Source organism: Macaca thibetana, chromosome 8, assembly GCF_024542745.1.
Source record: "Macaca thibetana thibetana isolate TM-01 chromosome 8, ASM2454274v1, whole genome shotgun sequence".
NCBI classification, from domain to species: Eukaryota; Metazoa; Chordata; class Mammalia; order Primates; family Cercopithecidae; genus Macaca; species Macaca thibetana.
Window position 1 is genome coordinate 58,573,589 of NC_065585.1, and position 24,727 is coordinate 58,598,315.

A 24,727-nucleotide genomic window follows, 5' to 3' on the forward strand; every position below is an offset into this window, starting at 1 on the left:
ACTATTATATACTGTAACCGTAAGGACTTGAGTATCCATGGATTGTGGTGTCCACAGGTGCCCTACAGAACCAATCCCCCACAGATACCTAGGGATGACTGTACTTCCAGAGTTGCTAGAAGGCTTAATTCCTACATAGGAATATTACTGTATGAAATTTAAAGTACTGTTTTTCATATGTACATTTGATTACATGAAAGAACCAAGTTTCTTAATAAAAGGCCCAATATGGCTACAGTTAAAATAGCACACCCAAAGCAGGCAGAGAGGAAATGCCAAGAACTATTCAAATGCCCGGCCTATGTCCTAACTTCATATGGGAAAATAAGACTTAGAAAATTCTTGATAATTAATCATTAGGGAAATGCAAATCAAAACCACAATGAGATATCCCCTCCCACCCATTAGGGTGGATACTATTAAAAAAACAAGCAAAAAAAAAAAAAAAAAAAGAAAAAAGAAAGAAACAGAAAATAAGTGTTGGGAAAGATGTGGAGAAACAGGAATCTTTCTACATGTTTAACAGGAATGTAAAATGATGCAACTGATCTAGAAAACAGTATGGTAGTTCCTCAAAAAATGAAACAGAGGTTTACCATATGATCCAACAACACTATTCCTGGGTACATATCCAAAAGAAACAGGATCTCAAAGAGATATGTATACACCTGTGTTCACAGCAGCACTATTCACAACGGCCAAAAGATGGAAGCCACAGAAAGGTCCCTCGAGGGACGAACGGATAATACCATGTGGTAGTGTACATACCTATAATGGAGTATTATTCGGTCTAAAAAAGGAAGAAAATTCTGACACATGCTACAGGACAAATGAACCTTGAGGATATTAGGCTGAGTGAAATAACCCACTCACAGAAAGTAAAATACTGTATGATTTCACTCATAGGAGGTATCAACAGTAGTCAAACTCACAGAAACAAAGTAGAAGGGTAGTTGCCAGGGGCTGGGGAAAGGGGGACTTGTCTAATGGATATAGAGTTTCAGCTTTGCAAGATGAAAAAATTCTGGAGATTGGATGCACAATGTGAATATATTTAACATTACTGAACACTTAGAAATAGTTAAGATGGTATATTTTAAGATATATTTTATCGCACACCTGATATACTTCTACCAAGTCTAAATGTAGTTAAGACCACTAACAACTCATGACTTAAAATTCTGATCTTTGAAGCAACTCACTACTAAACTGAAATTTCAGAATTATTAATAATGTTCCAATAACTCTTCAAGACCCCTAACAACTGACACTGATTGATGATTTTGTGCTCATGGCATTATATAGTTCAGAGAACATAACTAAGACTCTTACCCAATGCTAGAATAAATACCACCTTGACATCAGGACAAATGAGAGGATTCAAGATTGTGCTACAGGATTTTTAAATGTGTGAACACTGTTCTGTAAAAGCACAAAATTAGTCCCTCCCCCCACTAACATTCCCTACAATAGCAAAATAAAAGGGCCTAACCTCTAATTCTTTTTCATCGAAGTACTGTAGCCACTGAAGAGGAACAACTTCATTAAAACCATCAAGGAAAGCTTTGGTCTGTTCTTGTACTCCTCGAGAAAAACGCCATTCTGTCATTAAACTGAAAATAAAGATAGTATTTAAAAATAGGTAATTTATATGTGAAGTAAAATACTTAAAAACACCAAGAACTTCTATAGTTCTTTCTCTTTTTCTAAATATGCCACATATATATATACATATAAATGTGATGTGTGTGTATATGTATGTATGCACATAATTTTAGAGTTAACACATTCAAAGAAATCAGTTCTAGCACATTGGCAACTATTAAAAAGGATGCTTTTAAGATAAATAGGAAAGAAAAAACAGAAAAAAGAAAGAAAATAAATAGGAGGTTCCTCACTATTTAGTAAGATAGCCAAATCCTAGCACTAATTATTTCCTGTTTATATCTAGACAAATACATCCAAACATCATGTGCTCACCGGGAAAGGAATAGCTAGTCATTTAACAGGCTGTCCTTACACCAAGCATTGCCATGACAGACCTGAGGACTCTGACTCAAAGCCTTCCACACCAGGGAGGCAAGGGATTGTCTCAGTAGTATGTAATGACCATATGTCCACAGGCCATGGACTGGTGAGGGCTTATCGTCTGAGAGGGCTTAAGGCTGGAGAACAGGTTCTTTACTTGCTGGTTTATTGGAAAACATGAAGATTTCCTAACTAGAATAGAAGAACTCAAGATGAAAACAAAACATTCTGAAGAGACACATATAAAGCAGCTATAAGAGCACAGAAGTATGATAGAAATGAAATAAGGAAGAAAATGTGTCAGTGACACAAAATCTGTAAAAGGAGATTCCAAAAGGAGGTGGATCTGGAAAGAACTACCTAGAGAAGCAGCATACACCACCTCATACAGAGAAGCCACAGATTCTAGCAGATGAAAAGAAAGCCAAGCTGTTCCCACTCCTCTCATTTCTAACTCTTCTTTTTGTTTTCTAGAGGAAGCTGGCCTTATGCTTTTCTAAGGCTGCCTCTAAAACTTTTCTTCAATTCCTAAACCCTCTTTGTCCCGTATCCTCAACTCCAACTCCAACTTTTCTTCCCATTTGTCCACAAACGTGTTCAGACTATTCTTTTCCAAAAACCCTTCCTTTAACCCAGTGTCTCTTTTAAATTCCTCTCTGTCATCTCTTTACCACCACACTCATTATAAGAGTACACCACACTCAGTGTTTTCACTTGCTCACCTTCTATTCAACCAAATTTTAAACCAAGGTAATTTTAACCCTGGCTATCATTGTAGGCTTCACTATAGCCACTAATTCTCACTATCAACTTATCCCCTTAATACGTCAATTCTGCTCTTGCTGTTTTCCCTGTCCCAAAATCTCCCTCTATCAGGCAAGCTTTCATGTATCTTTTTTTTTTTTTCTTTTAACATAAGGTCTCACTCTGTTGCCTGGTTCACTGCGGCCTTGACCTCCCTGGGCTCAGGTGATAGTCCCACCTCAGCCTCCCTAGTGCCTGGGACTACAAGCGCATGCCACCATGCCCAGCTAATTATTTTTAAAATTTTATTTATTTATTTATTTTTGTAGAGATGAGGTTTTGCCATGTTTCTCAGGCTGGTCTTGAACTCCTGGGCTCAAGTGATCCGCCCACCTCAGCCTCCCAAAGTGCTGGGATTACAGGCAGGAGCCACCAGCCTCTCATGCATCTTTTAAGACGTAACCTAATACATAATGTCTTATGAAGAACTTTCCTGACTCCTCCCAGTAGAAACACTACCTCTCTTCCTACTTTAGATTCCAGTAGTACTTCATATATATTTCTACCATTCATTTACTTATAGCTTCACTGATGGCCTATTTTGTGCACTAAAAATAAGGTATCACAACTAAACAAGAGTGTTATCATATAATTTGCAAAAGCAGGATTAAAAAATAAGACTAAAGTCTGTTATTATTTGAAACTGAAACAAAATCCTCCAAAAATTGCTGCATTCATGATTAGCTATGAATAGTATTACAGTGATAAAATGTTTTGAAACAGTGCTTAACTTTACAGAAAGTGAATATAAATCTTACATGGTAAGATTTTATTTAGACTGCTTTTGATATTTGAAACCACTGATAGCATTTTTTTAACCACTCAGGTTGTGGTACTTATTTTTGTTGGACTTTGTGGAAGGCTCAGGCTTAACAAATAAAAAAGTCCAGTGCCTTATGCGTGATCTTTGTGAATATATTTTCCTCAAAATCTAGTGTTACTGTTTTTTTCCAACTAGTGTAATAAATGCACGCTGCAGAACAAAGCAAAACAAAAATATCTAACAGAGTACAAAAGTACAAAAGAAGAAAATCAGCTATTGCTAATTTCTCTCACTCAGAGATGACTGGTTTAGCAGAAACAGAAGAGGCCAAGAATGTCAAGCTAAGAAGGGTACATTGAAGTTGGTAAGCAGAGACATTAAGGATATAAATTTGAAAGGCCATAGCAATTTACAAGAAGGGAAAAAAGAATGGCTGTGACATTTTACAAAAGCCACATAGCAATATCTATTAAATACTTTTTGACCAAGTAACTTCACTTTTTAAAAATCTAGCCCACAAAACAAGTAGCAGGATGTATGGATTCATGCTTAAGGAAGTTTTCTGCTGTCTTCTTTGCAGTGGCCCAAACTGGACACAACCTAAATGATCTCTATTGACAGGAATAGCTGAAAAATATAGGAAAAAAACCACCCCAGTTTACCTAGCTATTAAAAAATGAGCTAGATTTAACTGTACTGTCCTTAAGACAAAAAAGTAAGATACAGAGTAATGTGTATAATCCAATCCCATTTTCAAAACAAATATAAAAAACAAAAAATCTGAAAGAGACAGAGATGACAGCTAGCATCTAAGAGGGTGAAAATGGTAGTACTATTCATAGAAGACATCAGTAGGAGAAAATATCTAGAAAAAATGAAAAGTTTGATTTTAGACCCATGACATTTTAAGATGGGTCATCTGTAGTTCACGTGTTGGCAAATTATGACCCGTGGGCCTAATCATCTGGTTTTTTTGTCCCCAGCATTTGAGCTAAGAATAGTTTTTACATTTTAAAAAAATGACTGAAAAATATTAAAAGTATTTTGGGATATGAAAATCATACAAAATCAAATTTCAGTGTCTACTCTCTGAAAACAAAATTTTAAAACAAGAGAATGTAAGGAAAATCAGTATGACATAGGATCATGGAATTCAAGAAAACACTGAGTTTCAAGAAAGAGGCTATGGTGAGCACTATTTAAAAGCCTAAGTTAAAAAAGGGAAAATGACATGGAAAGGGAAATGGTAGAATGGTTACAGCAAATGGCAGTGGGAAAATGAAGCAACATACATTCTTTTTTTTTCAAGAGCACTGGTACTGGTGAGAAGAACTTCCCAAAGGCATGAAAAGGGGATGAAATTAAGGGTACAGAGAAAGGATTTAGTTCTGAAGTGTTCTAGAAATTAAGCTTAATAAGGTATATCGCCTTACCCAATATATTCATCTTTGTTCTCCTCAGTCACCAGAATATTGGAACCTCCCAATTTCAGGTCATGTGAAGTAACTTTTCCCAAAATCTCCATGTCAACAGAAAAGTACATTTCTAAGCCACATTCTTCAATGTTGTTATCTCTGGGTGAAATAAATATATATACACTAATTAACAAAATGAAACAAAATGAGTTTCAAAACAATGACTTACTGCAAAACAAAATCTTCAAACCTTATCCAGATAAGGGAGTTATAAAATTCAGTATCAATAGATTCCAAATCCTTAATAGTAAGTTTTTTACTTAACATACGCTTGTAGAATGGTAAAGAGAAACCAGTATCGATAAACTTTCCATGAAATAGTGCCTGCAAAGAAAAATGAAAAATTTTATTTAAAATTTGCAAAATAACAATTTCTTACAAAACAATGATAACAGAAAAATCATGAGACTTTACAAGTAAACAAAGCATTCAGTAAGTGAATGGCATAAATCATGAAAACTAAAATATTATATAAAATGCTAGGTATGAAAAACAAAGTTAAAACAAAATCTATTTTATACATACAGCTATATAACATATGTCAAAAAATGTAGAGGATGATACAAGACTTCTGTTACCATACCCTGCCTCAATCTTCCTAAATGTTTTATAAATTGAATTAACCTAATTGGATAACGAAATAGAAAAGGGCTCTGTGCACCTGAAAAGGCAGCTCCCCCGTTCCTTTCTTACTCTCACTGTTGCATGTGAGGCTTTTAGGACTAACCTCACTGTGCCTTTGCTCCTATTCACAACAGCCAACCCAGGAAGCCCCAGACTCCCAGCAATGTGGGGGAACTAAAAAAATCCACTGAAGCTATTAATACTACCTTAGCCTCCTCATGAAGTTATGTCTTCCCTTACTCAGTTTAGATTCCATAGTCAATCATTAAAATAACTACCTTCAAGGTGGGGCACGGTGGCTCACACTTGTAATCCCAGCACTTTGGGAGGCTGAGGCAGGTGGATCATGAGGTCAGGAGATCAACACCATCCTGGCTAACACAGTGAAACCCTGTCCTTACTAAAAATACAAAAAATCAGCTGGGAATGGTGGCACGCACCTGTAATCCCAGCTACTCAGGGGAATGAGGCAGGAGAATTGCTTGAACCTGGGAGGTGGAAGTTGCAGAGAGCCAAGATCACACCACTGCACTCCAGCCTAGGTGACAGAGCAAGACTCTGTCTCAAATAATAAAATAAAATAACTCCCTTCAAACCCTACCTCCGCCAGTGTATTCTAGCAAAATCCCAAGCACAGCTAAATTCAACTCTCAGGTTACTCAATGTCTATACCTAGGCAATGGAACATGCTAGAAATGCATAAACAACCAAGCTGACTCCTCCATGACCAACAGTCATATTTCATCACTGGTTTGTTTCCTGGTAATCACATTTCCCTACTGCATTCACTCTCCCACTTTCCTAGATGACTATTTCATTCCTACTCCTCTTTCCTCAAATACTTCTCCCTGCTCCTTATTCTGAGTTGATGATCTTACTTCCTATTTCACAGAGGAAACAGAAGCAACCACAAGAGAACTTTTGTGTGTTCTACTATATCTGCTCACTACTAGCATCTGAATGCATATAATCTTATTACAGATAATCTTTCTATCAACTAGTATGTGTGCTAAATAAATCTCTTCCTCTCTCCAACTCAAGTCCATTGCTCTCATATTCCTTATATTCTGACTTTATCAAATTCTTTATCCTCTAACTTGGTAGTATCGTTGAGATGTTTCTCTCCTCCAAATCTCATGTTGAAATGTGATCCCCCAGCTGGCTTCTTCATACAGAAGAATGAAACCAGAGTGCTACCTCTCATCATACACAAAAATTAACTCAAGATGGACTAAATACTTAAATGTAAGACCTAAAACTATTAAAATCCTAGAAGAAAACCTAGGAAATGCCCTCTTGATATTAGCCTTGAGAAAAAAACTTCTAAGTCCTCAAAAGAATTGCAACAAAAACAAAAATTGATAAATAGGACATAGTTAAACTAAAGAGCTTCTGCACAGCAAGAGAGGGAGTAAACTAACCTACAGAATGGGAGAAAATATTCATAAACTATGGATCCAACAAAGGTCTAATATCCAGAATTCATAAAGAACGTAAGCAAATCAACAAGAAAAAAGAACCCCATTAAAAAGTGGGCAAGCATAAACAGACACTTCTCAAAAGAAGATATATAAGCAGCTGCTGGGTGTGGTGGCTCACACCCGTAATCCCAGCACTTTGGGAGGCTGAGGTGGGTAGATCACCTGAGGTTAGGAGTTTGAGACTGGCCCAGTCAACATGGTGAAACCCCATCTCTATTAAAAATACAAAAATTAGCTGAGTTTGGTGGTGCACGCCTGTGGTCCCGGCTACTCAGGAGGTTGAGGCAGAAGAATTGCTTGAACCCAGAAGGCAGAGGTTGCAGTGAGCTGGGATAATGCCACTGCATTCCAGCCTGGGTGACAGAGTAAGACTCTGTCTCAAAAAAATAAAATAAAAGACATATAAGCAGCCAACAAATACATGAAAAAATGCTCAACATCACTAATCATCAGAGAAATGCAAATCAAAACCACAATGAGACACCATCTCATACCATCATACCAGTCAGAATGGCTTTTGTTTAAACATTAAAAAATAATAGATGTTGGCAAGGCTGCAGAAAAAGAAGAGACATATACTTTGTTCAGAATGTAAATTAGTTCAGCCACTTTGAAAAGCAGGTTGGAAATTTCTCAATGAACTAAGAGTTGAACCACCATAAGAATCAGCAATACAGTTACTGGGTATAGATATCCAGAGGAAAATAAATTGTGCTACCAAAGGACGCATGCACTGTACATTTGCCACAGCGCAACTCACAATAGCAAAGACAGAATAAATCCAGGTGCCCATCAGTGGTGGACTGAATAAAGAAGATGTGGTACATAAGCACCATGGAATACTATTCAGCCATACAGAGAATGAAATCATATCCTTTGCAATAACACAGATGCAGATGGAGGCCATTTTCTCAAGCCAACTACCGAATACTACATGTTCTTACATACAGGTGGGAGCTCAGCATTGGGCACACATGGACATAAAGATGGGAAAAATAGACACCTGGGGATTACTATGGGAGGGAGAGAGGGAGGAAGGCAAGGGCTGAAAAACTACCTATTGGGTACTATGCTCACTACCTGAGCATGATGGGTTCAATCACACCCCAAACCTCAGCATCATACAATATACCTTTTTAACAAACCTGCACATGTACCCCCCGATTCTAAAATTAAACCAGAAAAACAAAGAAATTTGACTTGCAATGAAGAGATTAATGCCCTGGTGAGTTCTCACTCTATTAGTTCCCTACAGAGCTGGTTGTTAACAAGAGTGTGGCACTTCCTCCCCACCCTTGCTTCCTCTCTCATCATGTGACTTTCATCCACGCTGCCTCTCCTTCTGCCATGAGTGGAAGCAGCCTGAGGCCCTCACCAGAAGCAGATGCTGGCAACATGCTTCTTGTACAGCCTGCACAGTCAAACAAACGCCTTTTCTTTATAAATTATCCACCCTCTGGTATTCTTTTATAGCAACACAAAACAGACTAAGATATTTAGTCATCACTATCAGCAATACAAATGTTTTATTCTCCTCCCATTTCGACTCCATAAGCATTTCTAGTTAGTGACCAATTCTCTACGATTCCTTGTTTATATTTGCTGTATCCACTCTCCCTCCATTCTCTCTTGATTTTACTCTCATCAGTCTTTCCACCCTACCACTCATGAATAACCTTCACCTTTGCAGATACAATGGTCAAATCGCAGGCTTCATCTTGCTCAGCCTATCAGTAACATATGACAGGGCTGATCATGTCTTCCTTCTTGAAACACACTTCCTTCTTCCCTTGTCCTTTGGGGACCACTCCTATTTGATTCTACTACCTCAGAACTTTTGCTGGTTACTTATCTCCCTGACTTATAATTGTCCTTGAAAAACTTCTTCATCCACACTCACTCTGTAAACAATCATACTGCCTTTTAATACTCTCTGTGTGCCAAGAATTCCCAAATGCCTATCTCCAAACTAAATATCCTTTCATTGCCAGACTTATACCTCCAACTATCTCTTTTACATCTCCATTTGGATGTCTACTTCAAGCTTAACAAGCCAAACCTAAATATTCTTGATTTCTCCCACCCCCAAAATTTGCAACCAGACAAGCTGGCCATAAGTATTGTTGCCATACTTGACTCTCTCTCACACCCTGCATCTAATCTGTCAGAAAACTGTTAGTTCTAACTTTGCAATATACCCAGAATCCAAACCACTTCTCACTTCCTCCACTGCTAGAAGACACAAGTCCAAGCCACTATTATCTTTCACCTGGATTATTACAAATGATTTTCCTGTTTCTATCCATGTTTTCCTATGCCCCCAATTATAGTCTGTCTTCTACATGCCGGTAAAGCAAGCTTAATAAAATTTAAGTCAGATCATGTTAGTTAGATCATGTCACTCATTGCCCTACTCAACTCTTACATGAATTTCCTAAAGGTCCCAACACAGCATCTCTCAATCTCATCTCCTACTACATTCTCTCTCATATCCTCTGTTGCAATTATACTGGTCTCTTTCTCAATCAAGAATGCACTCCCGCATTAGAGCCTTTGTCTTGCTGTTCCCTAAGCTTAGAATAGTCTTCAAGATATCTGCATGATTCAGTCCCTAGCTTTCTTCAATTTCTGTTCATGTGTCATCCATCAGTGAGGCTTCCTCTAACCATATAAAAAAAGCAACACACTCTTTCCTTCAGAATATATCTATTGATTATTTGTTTCTATCTAATGGAATTTAGGTCCCTGAGAACAGGGACGTGTATTCTTTTCATCTCTGGAGCCTAGAACAGTGCTTGGCATTACAGTAGGCTGTCAATAAATTTTTGCTGAATGAATTAATAGGTAACAAAGTGCAAATAAATAGGTAAATAAATAAATACAAACACTTCCCAAAAGACAATAGTTCCATAAAGGCTTCTGCAAAGCTCTAAAAATTCCAAAAACAATCAAATACAATTATTAGATAGCTAAGATTTTCCTTGTATTGAAAAGCAGGCTGGGAGTGGTGGCTCACATTTGTATTCTGAGCACTTTGGGAGGCTGAGACAGGTGGATCACTCGAGCCCAGGAGTTTGAGACCAGCCTGGGCAATATAACGAAACCCTATCTCCACTAAAACTACAAAAACATTAGCTGGCATGGTGGCATGAGCCTGTAGTCTCAGCTACTTGGGAGGCAGAGGTAGGAGGATCGTTTGAATCAAGAGAGAATGGAGGAAGAGTGGATACAGCAAATATAAACAAGGATTAAACAAGCAAATATAAACAACAGCGCAAGGGGGAGGTTGCGCTGAGATCATGCCACTGCACTCCAGCCTGGGAACAGAGTGTGATCCTGTCTCAAAAGAATTTTTTTCTATTAAAAATAAACAAATAAAAGTAGTCATACTATAAATGAGTTTTAATTTTAAAAATGAAAGGACTTTTAAAGACTAAGTGGCTGTATAAACATAATCTTCATATTCATAATCTTGATTTTATACAGGTACTCAAAAAATGTATTTTTATACTCTCCAGGGAAACTTTCTTGGTAATAAAATTTGTGAATAGCAAATATAATGCTTATCTTTTTTTTTAAAAAAAGACTTCTCTAATACATTTGTAACAAATTTAAATAAATAAAAACAATAAAATCAAGAACTCACCATGGCAATAAAACGACCAATGAAACAGAAGTATGAAAGATGGTCTGGATTAATGGTTGATGCTGGATTTATCTGCAGACAATAGTTGTTCTTGCCCGCATACTCAAATAAGCAATACATTGGGTTCAAAACTTCATGTGAAAGCAAGAAAAACCATTCTCTATAAGAAAGTAAGCCAAGGTTATTTTTTAGCATTAATATGTGAATTTAAAAACAGATCTTAAATATACTCATATATACATCATACCTCTGGCTCAATAGTCTTTAAGAACTCCACTGCCCAATTCCTCGGCCCTCCATCCATGTTCTTCTATGATCTGGCTCTCCATTTTAAGTTACCTGCTAGTTTCGATATGGCCAAACTACAAATTCACTGATCCTCATACAGATATAACATGCTTATTTGTATGCCACACTTTTGCTTGGATATGTCTCCTCAACTTCAACTCAGCTTAAATCCCACTTCAACAATTTTTTGAAGCAATTTCCAGTGTATATGTATTAATATCAGTCACTGAATACTCTGTGGTAACAATCTCACAATATTAATTCATTTTTATGCACATGACTTGCCCCATCCATCAGACTATAAGTTTCTCAAAGGCAAAAGCCATGTATTTTTTGTATTCTTAACTCTTACAAGCAAGCACTCCAGGACATATATACAATAGGTTTTAATATACATTTGCAGGTGATACTGAGATACACAGCACTGCTGCTATAGAACAGTTTTAACTTTATTGTCACTGCATTAAAAATGAAACTAACATTTAAAAGGTTAAATCTTTAAATATGATAAGCAATCTCTAACCTTTTACCACCCATTTTAAAGTCCAATATACGAAATTTTCAACTAGATAAAGGTATTACAAGATAAACCCAATCTCTAAAAGATTCTTTTCAACAGCAATTTCTTCTAAAGAAGATTTCCAAACTCAAATGCTTACAATGATCTGTGAGTACAAGGGGCTTCCTTCTCTCACATTCTCTGCTTAGCCACAATCCTCCATTCCTTACATCCCTGCTAAATTATCGGTGTTAAGGAAGAAGAATTTCTAGGCATATTATCGTAGTCCTCAGACAACTGGGCAGCGGTGGACACTGCAGTGAAACAGAGCATATGCTAACCTACAGGGGAAACAGTGACTCTGATTCAGCCCACTGACGCCACGTGAGAAGGCAGGATTGTGGGTCGAGTGTTTTAAAGAGAAGTCAGAAATCTTCATTCTTAAGCATAATCTAATGATTTTCAAATGTCATCAAGTAATTTAAAAACTGTAAAATCACAATGAGGGCCACCTCTATGTAGGCTAGATCTGGTCTGGCAGCCTGTTAATAAATGCTTTTCTAAAACTTTTAAAACACAATCGCTGATACTGCCTGAAGGGTAGAGAAGGGAGTCCCTAAACAAAATCAACTAGAAATGGTAAACACCAATTCTTAAAACTAAGTCCAGTTGTAACATAGTAGTAGTTGAACCAAGTGACGTCCCCCTATGATGAGGCTGAAGTAAGACGTGCCCCAGGTAAGAGGACGGAGCAGGTCTAGTGAGAGTGTGTTTAGACACATATATAAAAACTAGGAATAAATCCTCCAGATGCTTCAGATAATTTTTAGCAAACAACAGCCCAGAGGAAACTGAATCAATTCAAAAGAAGAATGGCTAAAACATGGCATCTAAACTTTCCCCTGATGCTAGCAGAAAAGGAAGAAAAATTCCTAACTAGCAAGAGGCAGAAGAATTAACTTTCAACATATTCTTCTCAATACTCTCAAATAAACTGAAGAGACACAAGAGGTTGAAAAAATTATGAGACAACAGATGAACTAGCAGAGCCTAAAGAAGAAAATGAAGAAAACAGTAAAACCACTAATGAAGAAAAACCACATTAGAAGCAGCAAAACGTAGGGCAGTACTGCAAACAGTGACATGAGGATAGGCTTGAGAAAAATCAAAGTAAAATGGAAAAGCACAAAGATAAAAATGATCAGAGAAAAGATGACAGACATGTAAGACTGACAAAGGAGATTCCACATACCCATGACTGATGTTCCTGAAGAAAAATGGAACAAACGGAACAGAAAAAATATTCAAAGACATAATAGAAGAAAACTTCCCTGACATTAAGGAAGATCTTAACACATTCCTAAAAAAAGATACAAAACAATCAACAGTGAAATTATTGAACTTCAAGAAAAAGGACTGTGTGGGCACCCAGAGGAAAAATAAGGTTCCTACAAGGGGCTGGCCTCACACTTCACAGTACTAACATTCAGTGCTAGAAAACAGTAAAGCAATGTCTGAGTATTAGAAAAACAAGTGTGTGAGAAATTTATATCTAGTGAAATTGTTGTTTATATGTAAAAGCAACAGAGAACATTATGCAAAGACTGTAGGAATATATCAACCCTGTAAACTCTTTAATAAACCATTTGATGAATCTAACCCACCAATACACGAATTAAATAAAAAATTTAGGAATAAAAAATCATGTTATGGAGGAACTGGCTATATTCATTAAAACCATCAAAATATAAAACTTAGACCAAAATAGTTGAGGCAAATAAGGGCTCAGATAAGAATGTAAATGTTAATAAAGACACATTGTAAACATACCATACTTCCTCATTTCTAAGATGTACCTTTCTTATGTCTGAACATTTCTGAAATTGAGATAAACTCACAATAGATGCAATATGAACATTTATTGTGATAGGCAGTGTTTTGTTTCTGGAAAAGTCTAATGATGTTGTAATGAGGAAATATGCTAATATAAACAAAACTCTGATAATTCCACATATATTATCACATATCTGTTCCCACCAGTTGTACTTGATTCTGTATCTCTTTTTGCCAGCTGTGTTAAAACCGTGATTTTGTAATTCTGTACACCTCTAAAATGAGTTCAAAAAAGGAGTTGTTTTTATGAAAAGCAAGTTTGAATTCTTTAGAAAGATTTAATCAAAATGTTTTGCTAAACAATAGATTGTTGCCAAATTAGGCTGGGGCAGAACAAATAAGGGACAAAATAAAAAAAAAAAAAAAGGATTTTCCACCCATACTGCTTCACAAGTGTCTACTGTTAACAATATATTTAGTGAATGTAGAAAACATTCCCAAAAGAGACTCAGATTAGACTAAAAACATAAATATAAAACCAACATACGATGTCACAATAGCAAAAAATAAGAATGTATGCATACTAATCCATTAATTATGATATTCCCATACAACAGAATATTACACAGACATTTTTAAAAAAGAAAATATTCAGACTAAGTGCTGTGCCTCACAACTGTAATCTCAGTACTTTGGGAGACCAAGGTGGGGGGAATCTCCTGAGCCCAAGAGTTCGAGACCAGCCTAGGCAAAATTATGAGACCCTCATCTCTACAAAAAGCTTTAAAAACTTTCTTTTTTTTTTGAGATGGAGTCTTGCTCTGTTGCCCAGGCTGGAGTGCAGTGGCGTGATCTCAGTTCACTACAAGCTCCACCTCCCAGGTTCACGCCATTCTCCTGCCTCAGCCTCCAGAGTAATTTTTTGTATTTTTAGTAGAGATGGGGTTTCACTATGTTAGTCAGGATGGTCTTGGTCTCCTGACCTCATGATCCGCCTGCCTTGGCCTCCCAAAGTGCTGGGATTACTGGCGTGAGCCACTGCACCCAGCCTTTAAAAACTTTTTTAAAAAAAAGAAGAAAAAAGAAATAAATTCACTCACTCACTGTATATATATATATACATAGAAAGATGTCCACACTACATTAAAAAACCAAAATCAGATCCTGCATTTTGTACACTTGTATGATTGTTAAAAAAGCAGCAAATATATAATACACATATATACGAATTTACACATATGTAAAGAAGATGTATAGAAAGATAACCAAGATAAATAATAATAATAATGGTTACCTTGTGTATTTTTGAGAAAAATTCTGGATTGTTAATTCAAAATTTTAATACAATATATTTACATATGTTTTCAAGAATACTTTCCCTGCATACGAGATACACTTATTTCAAGGCAGATATGTGTTTTTTATTTTACCTCGCTAGGCCACCATAATCAAGTCCTTCTTCTCCTCTAAATATTACATATAAGCGCCTCCTCAAGTCATAGGGTTTTAATGCCATAATCTAATTAAAAACAAAAACATGAATATTAAATACTCACATGCAGTACAAATTCCTTTCAAAACAATTTAAATTTAAACTGTATTTTCAAAATAACAGATTTCCTTATCTTATACAATGCTTTTAACTGAAGAGATGAATTGGTTTGTTTCACAAACTAGATAAAGACATACATTTCAATCTCTTAAGCTTTTCCTGACTCACTTTCACATACAGTTGACCCATAAACAACATGAATTTAAGTCAACATGGTGACTGCACAGGTCCACTTATACCTGAAATTTTCTTCAGCCTCTGCCAACCCTGAGAAAGCAAGGCCAAGCCCTCTTCCTCCTCCTCAGCCTATCCAATGTGAAGACAATGAAAATGAAGACCTTTATGATGATCCACTTCTACTTAATGAATAGTATAAGTATTTTATCTTCCTTATGATTTTCTAAAAAACATTTTTTCTCTAGCTTACTTTAAGAATATAGTATATAATACATATATCATACAAAAGGTGTTAACTGATTCTTTATGTTATTGGTAATGCTTCCAGTCAATGGTAGGTATTAGTAGTTCAGTTTTTGGGTCAAGTTTTTTTTTTTTTGAGACGGAGTCTCGCTCTGTCGCCCAGGCTGGCGTGCAGTGGCGCGATCTCAGCTCACTGCAAGCTCCGCCTCCCGGGTTTAAGCCATTCTCTTGCCTCAGCCTCCCGAGTAGCTAGGATTACAGGCGCCCGCCACCTCGCCTGGCTAGTTTTTGTATTTTTTTTAGTAGAGACGGGGTTTCACCGTGTTAGCCAGGATGGTCTCGATCTCCTGACCTCGTGATCCGCCCGTCTCGGCCTCCCAAAGTGCTGGGATTACAGGCTTGAGCCACCGCGCCCGGCCATTTGGGTCAAGTTATATGTGGTTTTTCAACTGTGCAAGGGGTCAGCACTCCTAGCTCCTGTGTTGTTTAAGGGTCACCTATACTCTTTCCCCCTTCTGGTATTAAATGATAGTTCTACTTTGGGTTAACGGCAAGACAGGAAAAGCTTGACACAAAAGGCTTTTAAGGTTAAAAATATTATCTCCCCTGCTGGTTTCCCCAAACTGTACCAAAATCTTTCAACACGTGACTTGTAAATTTTTCTGACTAGCAGCACTTAGAGGCAAAAGACTTTGTTCTGCATCCTGCTTATACCGAACATTCCATTTCTTAGTAGGAAAGAAACTCAGCTATAATGACTATTTATACAATGATGAATTTATTCACAGGCTAGTATAACTTAAAAACAATACCTATACCAAATTTTCATAATCTTTAATAGCTTACATCAAGGTTACTAGTAAGTAGGCTTTACTTTTGGATAGAAATACATTACATTCCACACATATGTCAGGACCAGAGCAAGACTGGCAGGTCTGGGTTGGAGCATAGCTCACCAGCATGCCTCCTTTGGGGCAGTCATGGGCTCAGTGCTCTACATCAAATAGACCATGATTCTTCCCAAGACAGGGTAAAAAGCAAAATAAAGTCTATGAATTCACATGTACACTTACTAAAATCAACACAAACAGCGGTTGACCTATTTACACTTAGTTTGCCAAGAATTTATTAACTCAAAAGAAAAAAATCAACTTGATAATAGTTTAAGTATTATGCCCAAAGTCCAATAGTAAAATTAAGCTATGGCTTGAAATTCTCTCGGGGCTCAGAGTATCATTACTCCATTCTGGCTTGTACAAAGTATAAATAAAAGTCCCTGTATGCCTGAGTACACAGCAAAATTTGGTTCATCACTGTGATACTAGAGGGGGAGGGAACAAGACGTCTCATTATGAAAAATTCTCCATCGGAAAAAAACTGACAATACAGTATTTGGATTATTTATCCTTAAATATTCTGCAGATGATTCAGGAAAGGTAGAAATACTGCATTCATTTATTCGCTCATCAAATATTTATTGAATACCCTATATGTGCAAAGGCACTATTCTAGGTACTAGGCAGAACAGCAGTAAACCAATAGTCTCTGCTCTCATGGAGTCACATTCTAGTAAGGAAGACAAAATACACTATGTTGGGTGGTTATGAAAAAGAATAAAGCACCATAAATGGCTGGAATGTGACTGTGAGGGAGAAGAGCAGGACTGCCATCTTAAAATAGTAAGCTCAGAGAAGGTCTCTCTGAGATCACATTTAAACAGAAACGTAAAGGTGAGAATAAACAGTTATTAAAGGAATACTCAGATGGAATACAGTATCTACCAATTTAATTTTAATTTGATAGCATTATCAAAACTTTGAAGTAATAAATTCTTAGCCAAGTATTAAGTGTCGAAACAAGAATCAACTCATTCCAAAAGCTGTTTAGGCTTTATTTTAGTAAATACACGTCTAAATTCATGATAGAATGATTGTCTCTCAGTCTCAGTACCTTCACCTATAACATGGAGATACAATAAGAGCTATCTCAAAGGGATGCTGTGAGGACGAATGAAATAAAATGAGAAATGTAAGATGCCAGTGTTTTACAAATGATATTCACTCAGTTTATGGTAGGGTTTAGTGTAACTATTATTAAAATGGGCACTCAGGCCAGATGCAGTGGCTCAAGCCTGTAATCCCAGTACTTTAGGAGGCCAAGGTGGGTGGATCACTTGAGCCCAGAGTTCGAGACCAACCTGGGTAACATGGCAAAATTCCATCTCTATTAAAAAAAAAAAAAGGCACTCAGTAAGTGGCGGTGGCAGTCATTATTATTATAGCTGTGTTCTGGGTGGTTTAAAAATTTCTAAAACCGTAACTTTATTTAGATGTACAGAATACAATGAGACAAATAGTATTTTATTCTGCTAAAATCCTCCTTACCTGTTGGAAGGAATCTTCAAACAATGTCTGCCGGGACACATTGATCTTTACATGACTGGGTAGTGCATTAGACTAAAGACAAAAACAATATCATAATATCATCTAAGTTATAGTATATGTATTGTATAAAGATAACACTAAATTATTGTGAGTATAAGATTTATTTACCACTGTAGTACCTGGCACAAATAACGGAAGTGAGCAAGTTTCCACCTAAAGCTGCGTTCATAAGCAATTTGTGGACCACCTTTAGTTCTAAAGAAAAACAAAAAGAAACCAAATTAACTCACAATAAAGCTGAATACTTAGTATTCAGTATGAAATCAGAGGTCCTAAAGTCCTACAAAATACCACAGGAAGTTTTTTGCTGGGAGAGAAGGGTATACATACATGGTGGGCCAAAAGCAGCTCAAGTAATGGGGACTATTACAGCAACAGGACACACACATACACAAAGAGGGACACTGTATTTATGCTGGGTCTTTGGTTAGTGAGTTAAATGAAATACCAAAGTCTACTACAGACTATTTCAAAGAAAATATTTGATAATCCTTAAATCTAAGGAGGACAGAGGCTCCAGACAGTAGAGACGTGGAAGGAAATTCTATCCCATCCTAAGTCTAACCTAAAACTCAAACAAATATTCCTGGAGATAATAAGCAGAGCAAAATCAAATTCCTAGAAACAACATTGTCATCCAGATGACACGGTTCAGGCGGTCAGTGAGAGAAAAGGCAGAGTTGGTGGCATGGCACCTGGGAATACAGGTTTCACAACATGGTCTGACTCACAGTAACAGAGCCTGGATCTCTTCCCTATTGACTGAGGGCCTGACAAGCACAAATCACTTTCATAATCTTAAGGAACACTTTGGAACAGATGAAAAATGTTCTCTTGCATTGTCAGGTTCAAGTGAATTCACTTATTCAAGCATTTGCTGAAAGGATAGCTGGTACCTGGCTTTCTTCTAGACAGTGACGGCATTACTTATTAATAGGTAAAAATGCCTGTTTTGTGGAGCTTATGTACTAGTGAAGAGATAAGTAAAGTACAAATGTCTTATCACTCTTGACCTAAAACAATAAAAAAGGCATTGTTAAAAGGACAAAGGATAAGGAGTGATATGACAAGTATTTTGTAATTTTCAAAAGGGTAAAAAGAGTAGAGCTCATATACAAAGCGACATTTGAGCAAAAACATGAAGGAGAGGGCATAAGCCATATGGAGATTTGGGAAAAGAGCATACCAGGCAGACGGTGTAAGGGCTAAGACCCAAGGTGGAAGCTGACGGTGTTGAAGGCACAGCTAGTGGCCAGTGAAGCTGGAACATGGTGAGTAAGGAAGAGCGAAAACCAAGAAGAGGTTGAAGAGATGAGAGGGGTCAGATCCTGTAAGGCCATTACTGTGCTTTTTACTCCAACTGAGATGGAAACCACTGAAGGGTTTTGTGCAAACAAATGGCTTTTAATTTAACTTTTGTTTTGGAAAGTCAGTCTCTGTGCTGTACGGAGAATAACACAACATTGTACGAGGTATGGGAAGAAAGCAGGGAGAGGACTCTGCTACCAAGCCAGGCAACAGACAATGGTAGCCTGGACCAAAATGGTGGCAATGGGGGTGGTGAGACAGCTGGACTCTAGATATGCTCTGAAGCTGAGGTAACTAGAATTCTTGATGGACTGTTTGTAAGCTAGGAGAGAAAGAGGAGTTGTGGATGATTCCACATTTTTTTTTCTAAGATGGAGTTTTGCTCTTGTTGCCCGAGCTGGAGTGCAATGGTGCAATCTCAGCTCACTGCAACCTCTGCCTCCAGGGTTCAAGTGATTCTCCTGCCTCAGCCTCCTGAGTAGCTGGGATTATAGGCACCACCATCACGCCCAGCTAATTTTACCATGTTGGCCAGGCTGGTCTCGAATTCCTGACCTCAGGTGATCCACCCACCTCAGCCTCCCAAAGTGCTGGGATTACAGGCCTGAGCCACCATGCCCAGGTGATTCAAAAAATTTTGACCCAAGTACATGCTAGAGTGGAGTTATCATCAACTGTGTGACAGGGAGTATCACAGGTAGGGCTGGGTTTTTGTTGTTGTTTTGTTTTTGTTTTGTTTTGTTTTGTTTTTTTAGAGATGGGGTCTTGCTATGTTGCCCAGGCTGGTCTCAAACTCCTGGGCTCAAGTGATCTACCTGCCTCAACCTCCCAAAGTGCTGGGATTACAGGTGTGTGCCACCATGCCTGGCCAGAGAGCAGGTTCTACAGGACCTATCAGGAAGGAGTTACAAGTGGAGACGTCAATAAGCAGCTGAATATAGAAAGCAAAATTTCAAGTGAGAAGTCTGAGCTAAATTTGTGAGTCATTAGCGGGCAGGTGTTTTAAAAGTGTAATACTGAATAGGATGCACCAAGAGAATGAATGTAGTTTTTTTTTTTTTTTAAAAAAGGGCTGAGGAAAAAAAGGAGGACTCGGCAAAATAAAGAAAAAAGACCAGAAAGGCAGAGGGAAATCAAGAAAGTATGGTTCACAGCACTACTTTTGCCAGGAGAGAGAAATGTATTATGTCAAATGTTCCTGATAAGTCCAATCAGACAGGACTTCAGACCAATGCCTGGATTAACAATGGGAAGATCATTGGTGCCCTTGCAAATTCAGTGTCACGGGAACTTCCTGGAGTTGGTTTAAAGGAGAAACTATGAACAGCAATACAGAGACAACCGTGCAAGTAGCTTTCCTGTAAACGGGAGCAATAAAAATGAATTGTGGGCTGGGTGTGATGGCTCACGCCTGTAATCCCAGGACTTTGGGAGGTCAAAGCGGGTGGATCGCCTGAGGTCAGGAGTTTGAGATCAGCCTGGCCAACATAGCAAAACCCCATCTCTACTGAAAATACAAAAATTAGCTGGACATGGTGGCGGGTGCCTGTAATCCCAGCTACTCGGGAGGCTGAGGCAGGAGAATCGCTTGAACCCAGGAGGTGGAGGTTGCAGTGAGCTGAGATCACATCATTGATTGCCCTCCAGCCTGGGCAACAGGAGCGAAACTCCATCTCAAAAAAAAACACACACACACACACACACAAATGAACTGTGTAATCGAACACATTGGTTTGGTAAAGGGAAGAGTTGTAATTTTTTTTTGCTTTTTTTTTTTAAATCTAGGAGAAATAACAGCTGATAAGAATAATTTAGTGGAGAAATAAAACCTGATAATTCAAGACAAAGGTGGTAACTGTTGGAGCAATTAAGTAGAAAAGTGGTGGTAGGAATCGAATGTACCAGCAGAGGGAGCAGACTTTGATAATAACAATGACAGTTCATCTACAGAACAGGAGGGAGGAGAGGTGGTAGGAGATGCACAGATATGGTGGTACAAATTTGCAAAAGACCTTTTATGATTGCTTCTACTTTCTTAGTTATGCAAAGACATTACACCTTAGAGTAAGAATGAAGGAGACATCTGTCAACTGCTTAATTCAGTTATCTTTAAATCTGGAAAATCATTTCACTGACCATCTCATTGCAGCAGTGTCATGTGGCAGTTAAGAGCACAGAGTCAAGAGACAGACTGACTGTCATAGTTAGAAACCAGCTCCACTACTTGCCTTATAACTTTGCACGGTTAGTTACACTCCCTGTATCTCTCCTCACTTGGTAAAGAGAAAAATAATAGTATCTACCTCAAGGGGTTATTGGAAGATAAAATGAGTTAATATCTATGAAGTACTTAGAACAATCCTTGGCACATAGTAATCACTACATAAATAGTTGCCATTGCTATTATTAAGGAATGACATGCTGCAAATCCATCGTCAAATGAGAGCAAAGACAGCTATACTAACGTATCACTTGTGTAGGTTTTCTTGAACCAAAAAGTAAAATATTTTTCTAAACTTGAGGATAAGTTAGAGACTAACTCTCATGTGCTCATTAAGCAACATTTAAAGGAGAACCTCAGGTTTTCACTCACACAGATGACTTCCCATTGCGAGGATCTTTGAATGTTGTTGTTCTTGTGTTATGATCAACAAAGTACCTGACACCTTCACGAGTGTATCTAATTTCCCAGCCTTCTGGCAGGGGTTCTTCATTCTGTAAGCTAAAAGATAAAGTTAAAATCACAAGATGAACATTTTCTAGGTACTAAAAATATCTCATTCAAGGTTGGTTGATTCTACCTACAGATATATGCAAGATGATTTAAGGCTGCTGTATATACATACCCTTGAGTTCTTGGATCTTCCCATTGGGTTGTTTTTGTGTTGTGATTCACAAAGTAAACCCTGTCTGTTGAATCCACTCTTTTCTCTGAAATATAAAGTGACCATAATATTTAATAACTATTTGGGATCTATATATAAAATAAGGAATATATATAATTATATATTATATATTATATATAAATATATATAAAAATATATCAGGGATATATGTATCGCTTATATGTCTTATAGAATATATATAATATATAATCTATTCTATATATAATATATATTACATACATAATTATATATTATATAAATAATATATATTATATATTATAAGGGGTATATATTAAGGGATATATATAAGGGAGATATACATATAAAATAAGGGATATATACATGGAGATATATATATCTCCCTTACGGATCATTAGCAAAAACATAACGGCTTACCCCAGCCTGGTGGCAAAGGTCCATAAGGGTCATTTTCTGCAGCTAACATTGAAGCCTGATTGGAGAAAAGATTGGGGAGAGAAATAAAATAACAGTATTTTAATATGGAAGTGGAAATAAGCCAAGTGCATGGCAGAATCACATTTTATAATAATTTTCTAAAAATATGATAAGGGGCTGGGCACAGTGGCTCACGCCTGTAATCCCAGCACTTTGGGAGGGCAAGGTGGGAGGATTACTTAAGCCCAGGAGTTCAAGACCAGCCTGGAAGACCCTGTCTCTATTAAAAAAATTTTTTTTTTAATTAGCCAGACATGTTGGCACATTTGCCTAAAGTCCCAGCTACTTGGAAGGCTGAGGTGGGAGGATCACTTGAGCCCAGGAGGTGGAGGTTGCAGTGAACTGTGATCACACTACTACTGCACTCCAACCTGGGCAACAGAGCAAGAAGCTATCTCAAAAATAGATCTATATTATTAGATAGATAGATAGATAGATAGATAGATAGATAGATAGATAGATAGATAGAGAGATCTACATAATAAGGAAATGTAGCAATTTCAAGACACAAAGTTCTTTGTTTTTTTGAGACAGGATCTTCCTGCTCTATTACCCAGACTAGGGTGTAGTGGTGTGATCTCAGCTCACAGCAGCCTCTGCTTCCCAGGCTCAAGCAATCCTCCCACCTCAGCCCCACCAAGTAGCTGGGACTACAGACATGCACCACCACACCTGGCTAATATTTGTATTTTTTGTAGAGACAAGGTTTTGCCGTGTTTCTGAGGCTGGTCTCGAACTCCGAGGCTCACGTGATCCACCCGCCTCGGCCTCTCACAGTGCTGGGATAACAGGTGTAAGCCACCACTCCCAGCCAAGACACAAAGTTCATAAAACGTCATGAAGAGGAGACTATCAACTAATCAAATTAATTATTAGTTTTTCTAAAATGATTTAAAAATAATACACTGGCATCAGTACTTTACTCTCCCAGTCCTTCCATACTAAACTATAGAGGGAAGATGAAATGGGAGAAGAACATACAGGAAATTGATGTTTAAATGAGGCAATATTATTTGTTTAAAAATAGACCAATTATCACAATTTTCTTTAAAACAAATGCCCACTAATAAAACTAACACTCAACTCCAGTACCATTTATAGAAATAAACTTTTAATTAGTATCTTTTATATTTTCATGCATACATAAAAACACATTTTTATGTATGCCTCCATTCTTATTATAACCTAGAAATATATTCTGAGGAAAATATAAGCATTCTATCAAGAATTTTATAATAATGACAAATGTAAAAATAATTACCTGAAAAATAATTTCTTAAAGTAAATGCATCTTGATGAATATAATCTTGTAACAGACCCTGTTAATTATACTCAATATTTATCTTCCACCTGTTCTTGAGAACCAAATCCCTGCTTTGTTGGAGGTAGAAACGTGGCCATAAAGATCATTCCATCCCCCTTCCCTTGCAGCTGAGCTGGTAGAGTGAACAATTCTGGCCAGTGAAGTATAGGCAGAGGCCATGGTAAGGGCATCCTTCACTAAGTAAAAAAGGCAAGGGCTTGCAACAACAGAGCCATCTGCCCTTTCAATTCCTCTTTCTCTTTCTTCTTGCCTAGACTATGGATGTGAGGCCCACAGTGTAGAGTTCCATATAAACGAAGTAAAAGGCCTGAAGTGTGATACGGATGGCAGAGCATAAAGTCAGAAAGAACCCAGGTCCTTGATGACACTACTGAGTCAATGCAGCACTTAGACTTTTACCCCAGACCTGATGTTGTACTGAGATAATTAAACCTCAATGTGTTTAAGGAGATTCTATTACTTGCAAGATAACATTCTTCTGATACGCATCTGTTACCTCATTCTGCCCTGTTCACCAAAGGTTTTCAAGTGTACAGGTAAGTCCAACCAAAAACAAAGCTATATGTATTACTTTTTATGTATGTATATAGCTATATATATTACTATATATACCATATGGTATAATTACTATATACAGCTAAACTATGGAACCTTACCACTGATTTCTGTACAAGTCATGGAAGAACCAGCAATTGAAGGCAGCAGGAAACGCTATAGAAACTAGGCTGCCCACTCCCTCCCTGCTAGCTACATATAACCGGGAGAGTAGGTCAACCTGCAAATGAGAACTTACTATTTAACCTCTGAAAAAAATGTGGTCAAAAGAGTCAGACTGTAACAGCATTTTGGAGGAAGTTACTTACATTTTCTTTCTATGTCTCTTTCCTACTTCCTTTC

At 37.4% G+C, this 24,727-nt stretch overlaps 1 protein-coding gene across 3 annotated transcripts in view; it reads right to left on the reverse strand.

The window, feature by feature from the left end:
• WWP1 (WW domain containing E3 ubiquitin protein ligase 1) overlaps nucleotides 1-24,727 on the reverse strand; it is a 140,593-nt gene that overhangs the window by 32,600 nt on the left and 83,266 nt on the right. For all 3 annotated transcript variants that reach the window (XM_050801228.1, XM_050801226.1, XM_050801227.1), the window contains exons 12-21: nucleotides 22,447-22,501; nucleotides 22,012-22,096; nucleotides 21,759-21,887; nucleotides 17,977-18,052; nucleotides 17,798-17,869; nucleotides 14,872-14,960; nucleotides 10,822-10,981; nucleotides 5,261-5,394; nucleotides 5,029-5,169; nucleotides 1,493-1,613 (exon numbers count right to left, since the gene is read on the reverse strand). In XM_050801228.1, coding sequence (XP_050657185.1) covers nucleotides 1,493-1,613; nucleotides 5,029-5,169; nucleotides 5,261-5,394; nucleotides 10,822-10,981; nucleotides 14,872-14,960; nucleotides 17,798-17,869; nucleotides 17,977-18,052; nucleotides 21,759-21,887; nucleotides 22,012-22,096; nucleotides 22,447-22,501 — 1,062 coding nt within the window. The remainder of the gene's footprint in view (nucleotides 1-1,492; nucleotides 1,614-5,028; nucleotides 5,170-5,260; nucleotides 5,395-10,821; nucleotides 10,982-14,871; nucleotides 14,961-17,797; nucleotides 17,870-17,976; nucleotides 18,053-21,758; nucleotides 21,888-22,011; nucleotides 22,097-22,446; nucleotides 22,502-24,727) is intronic.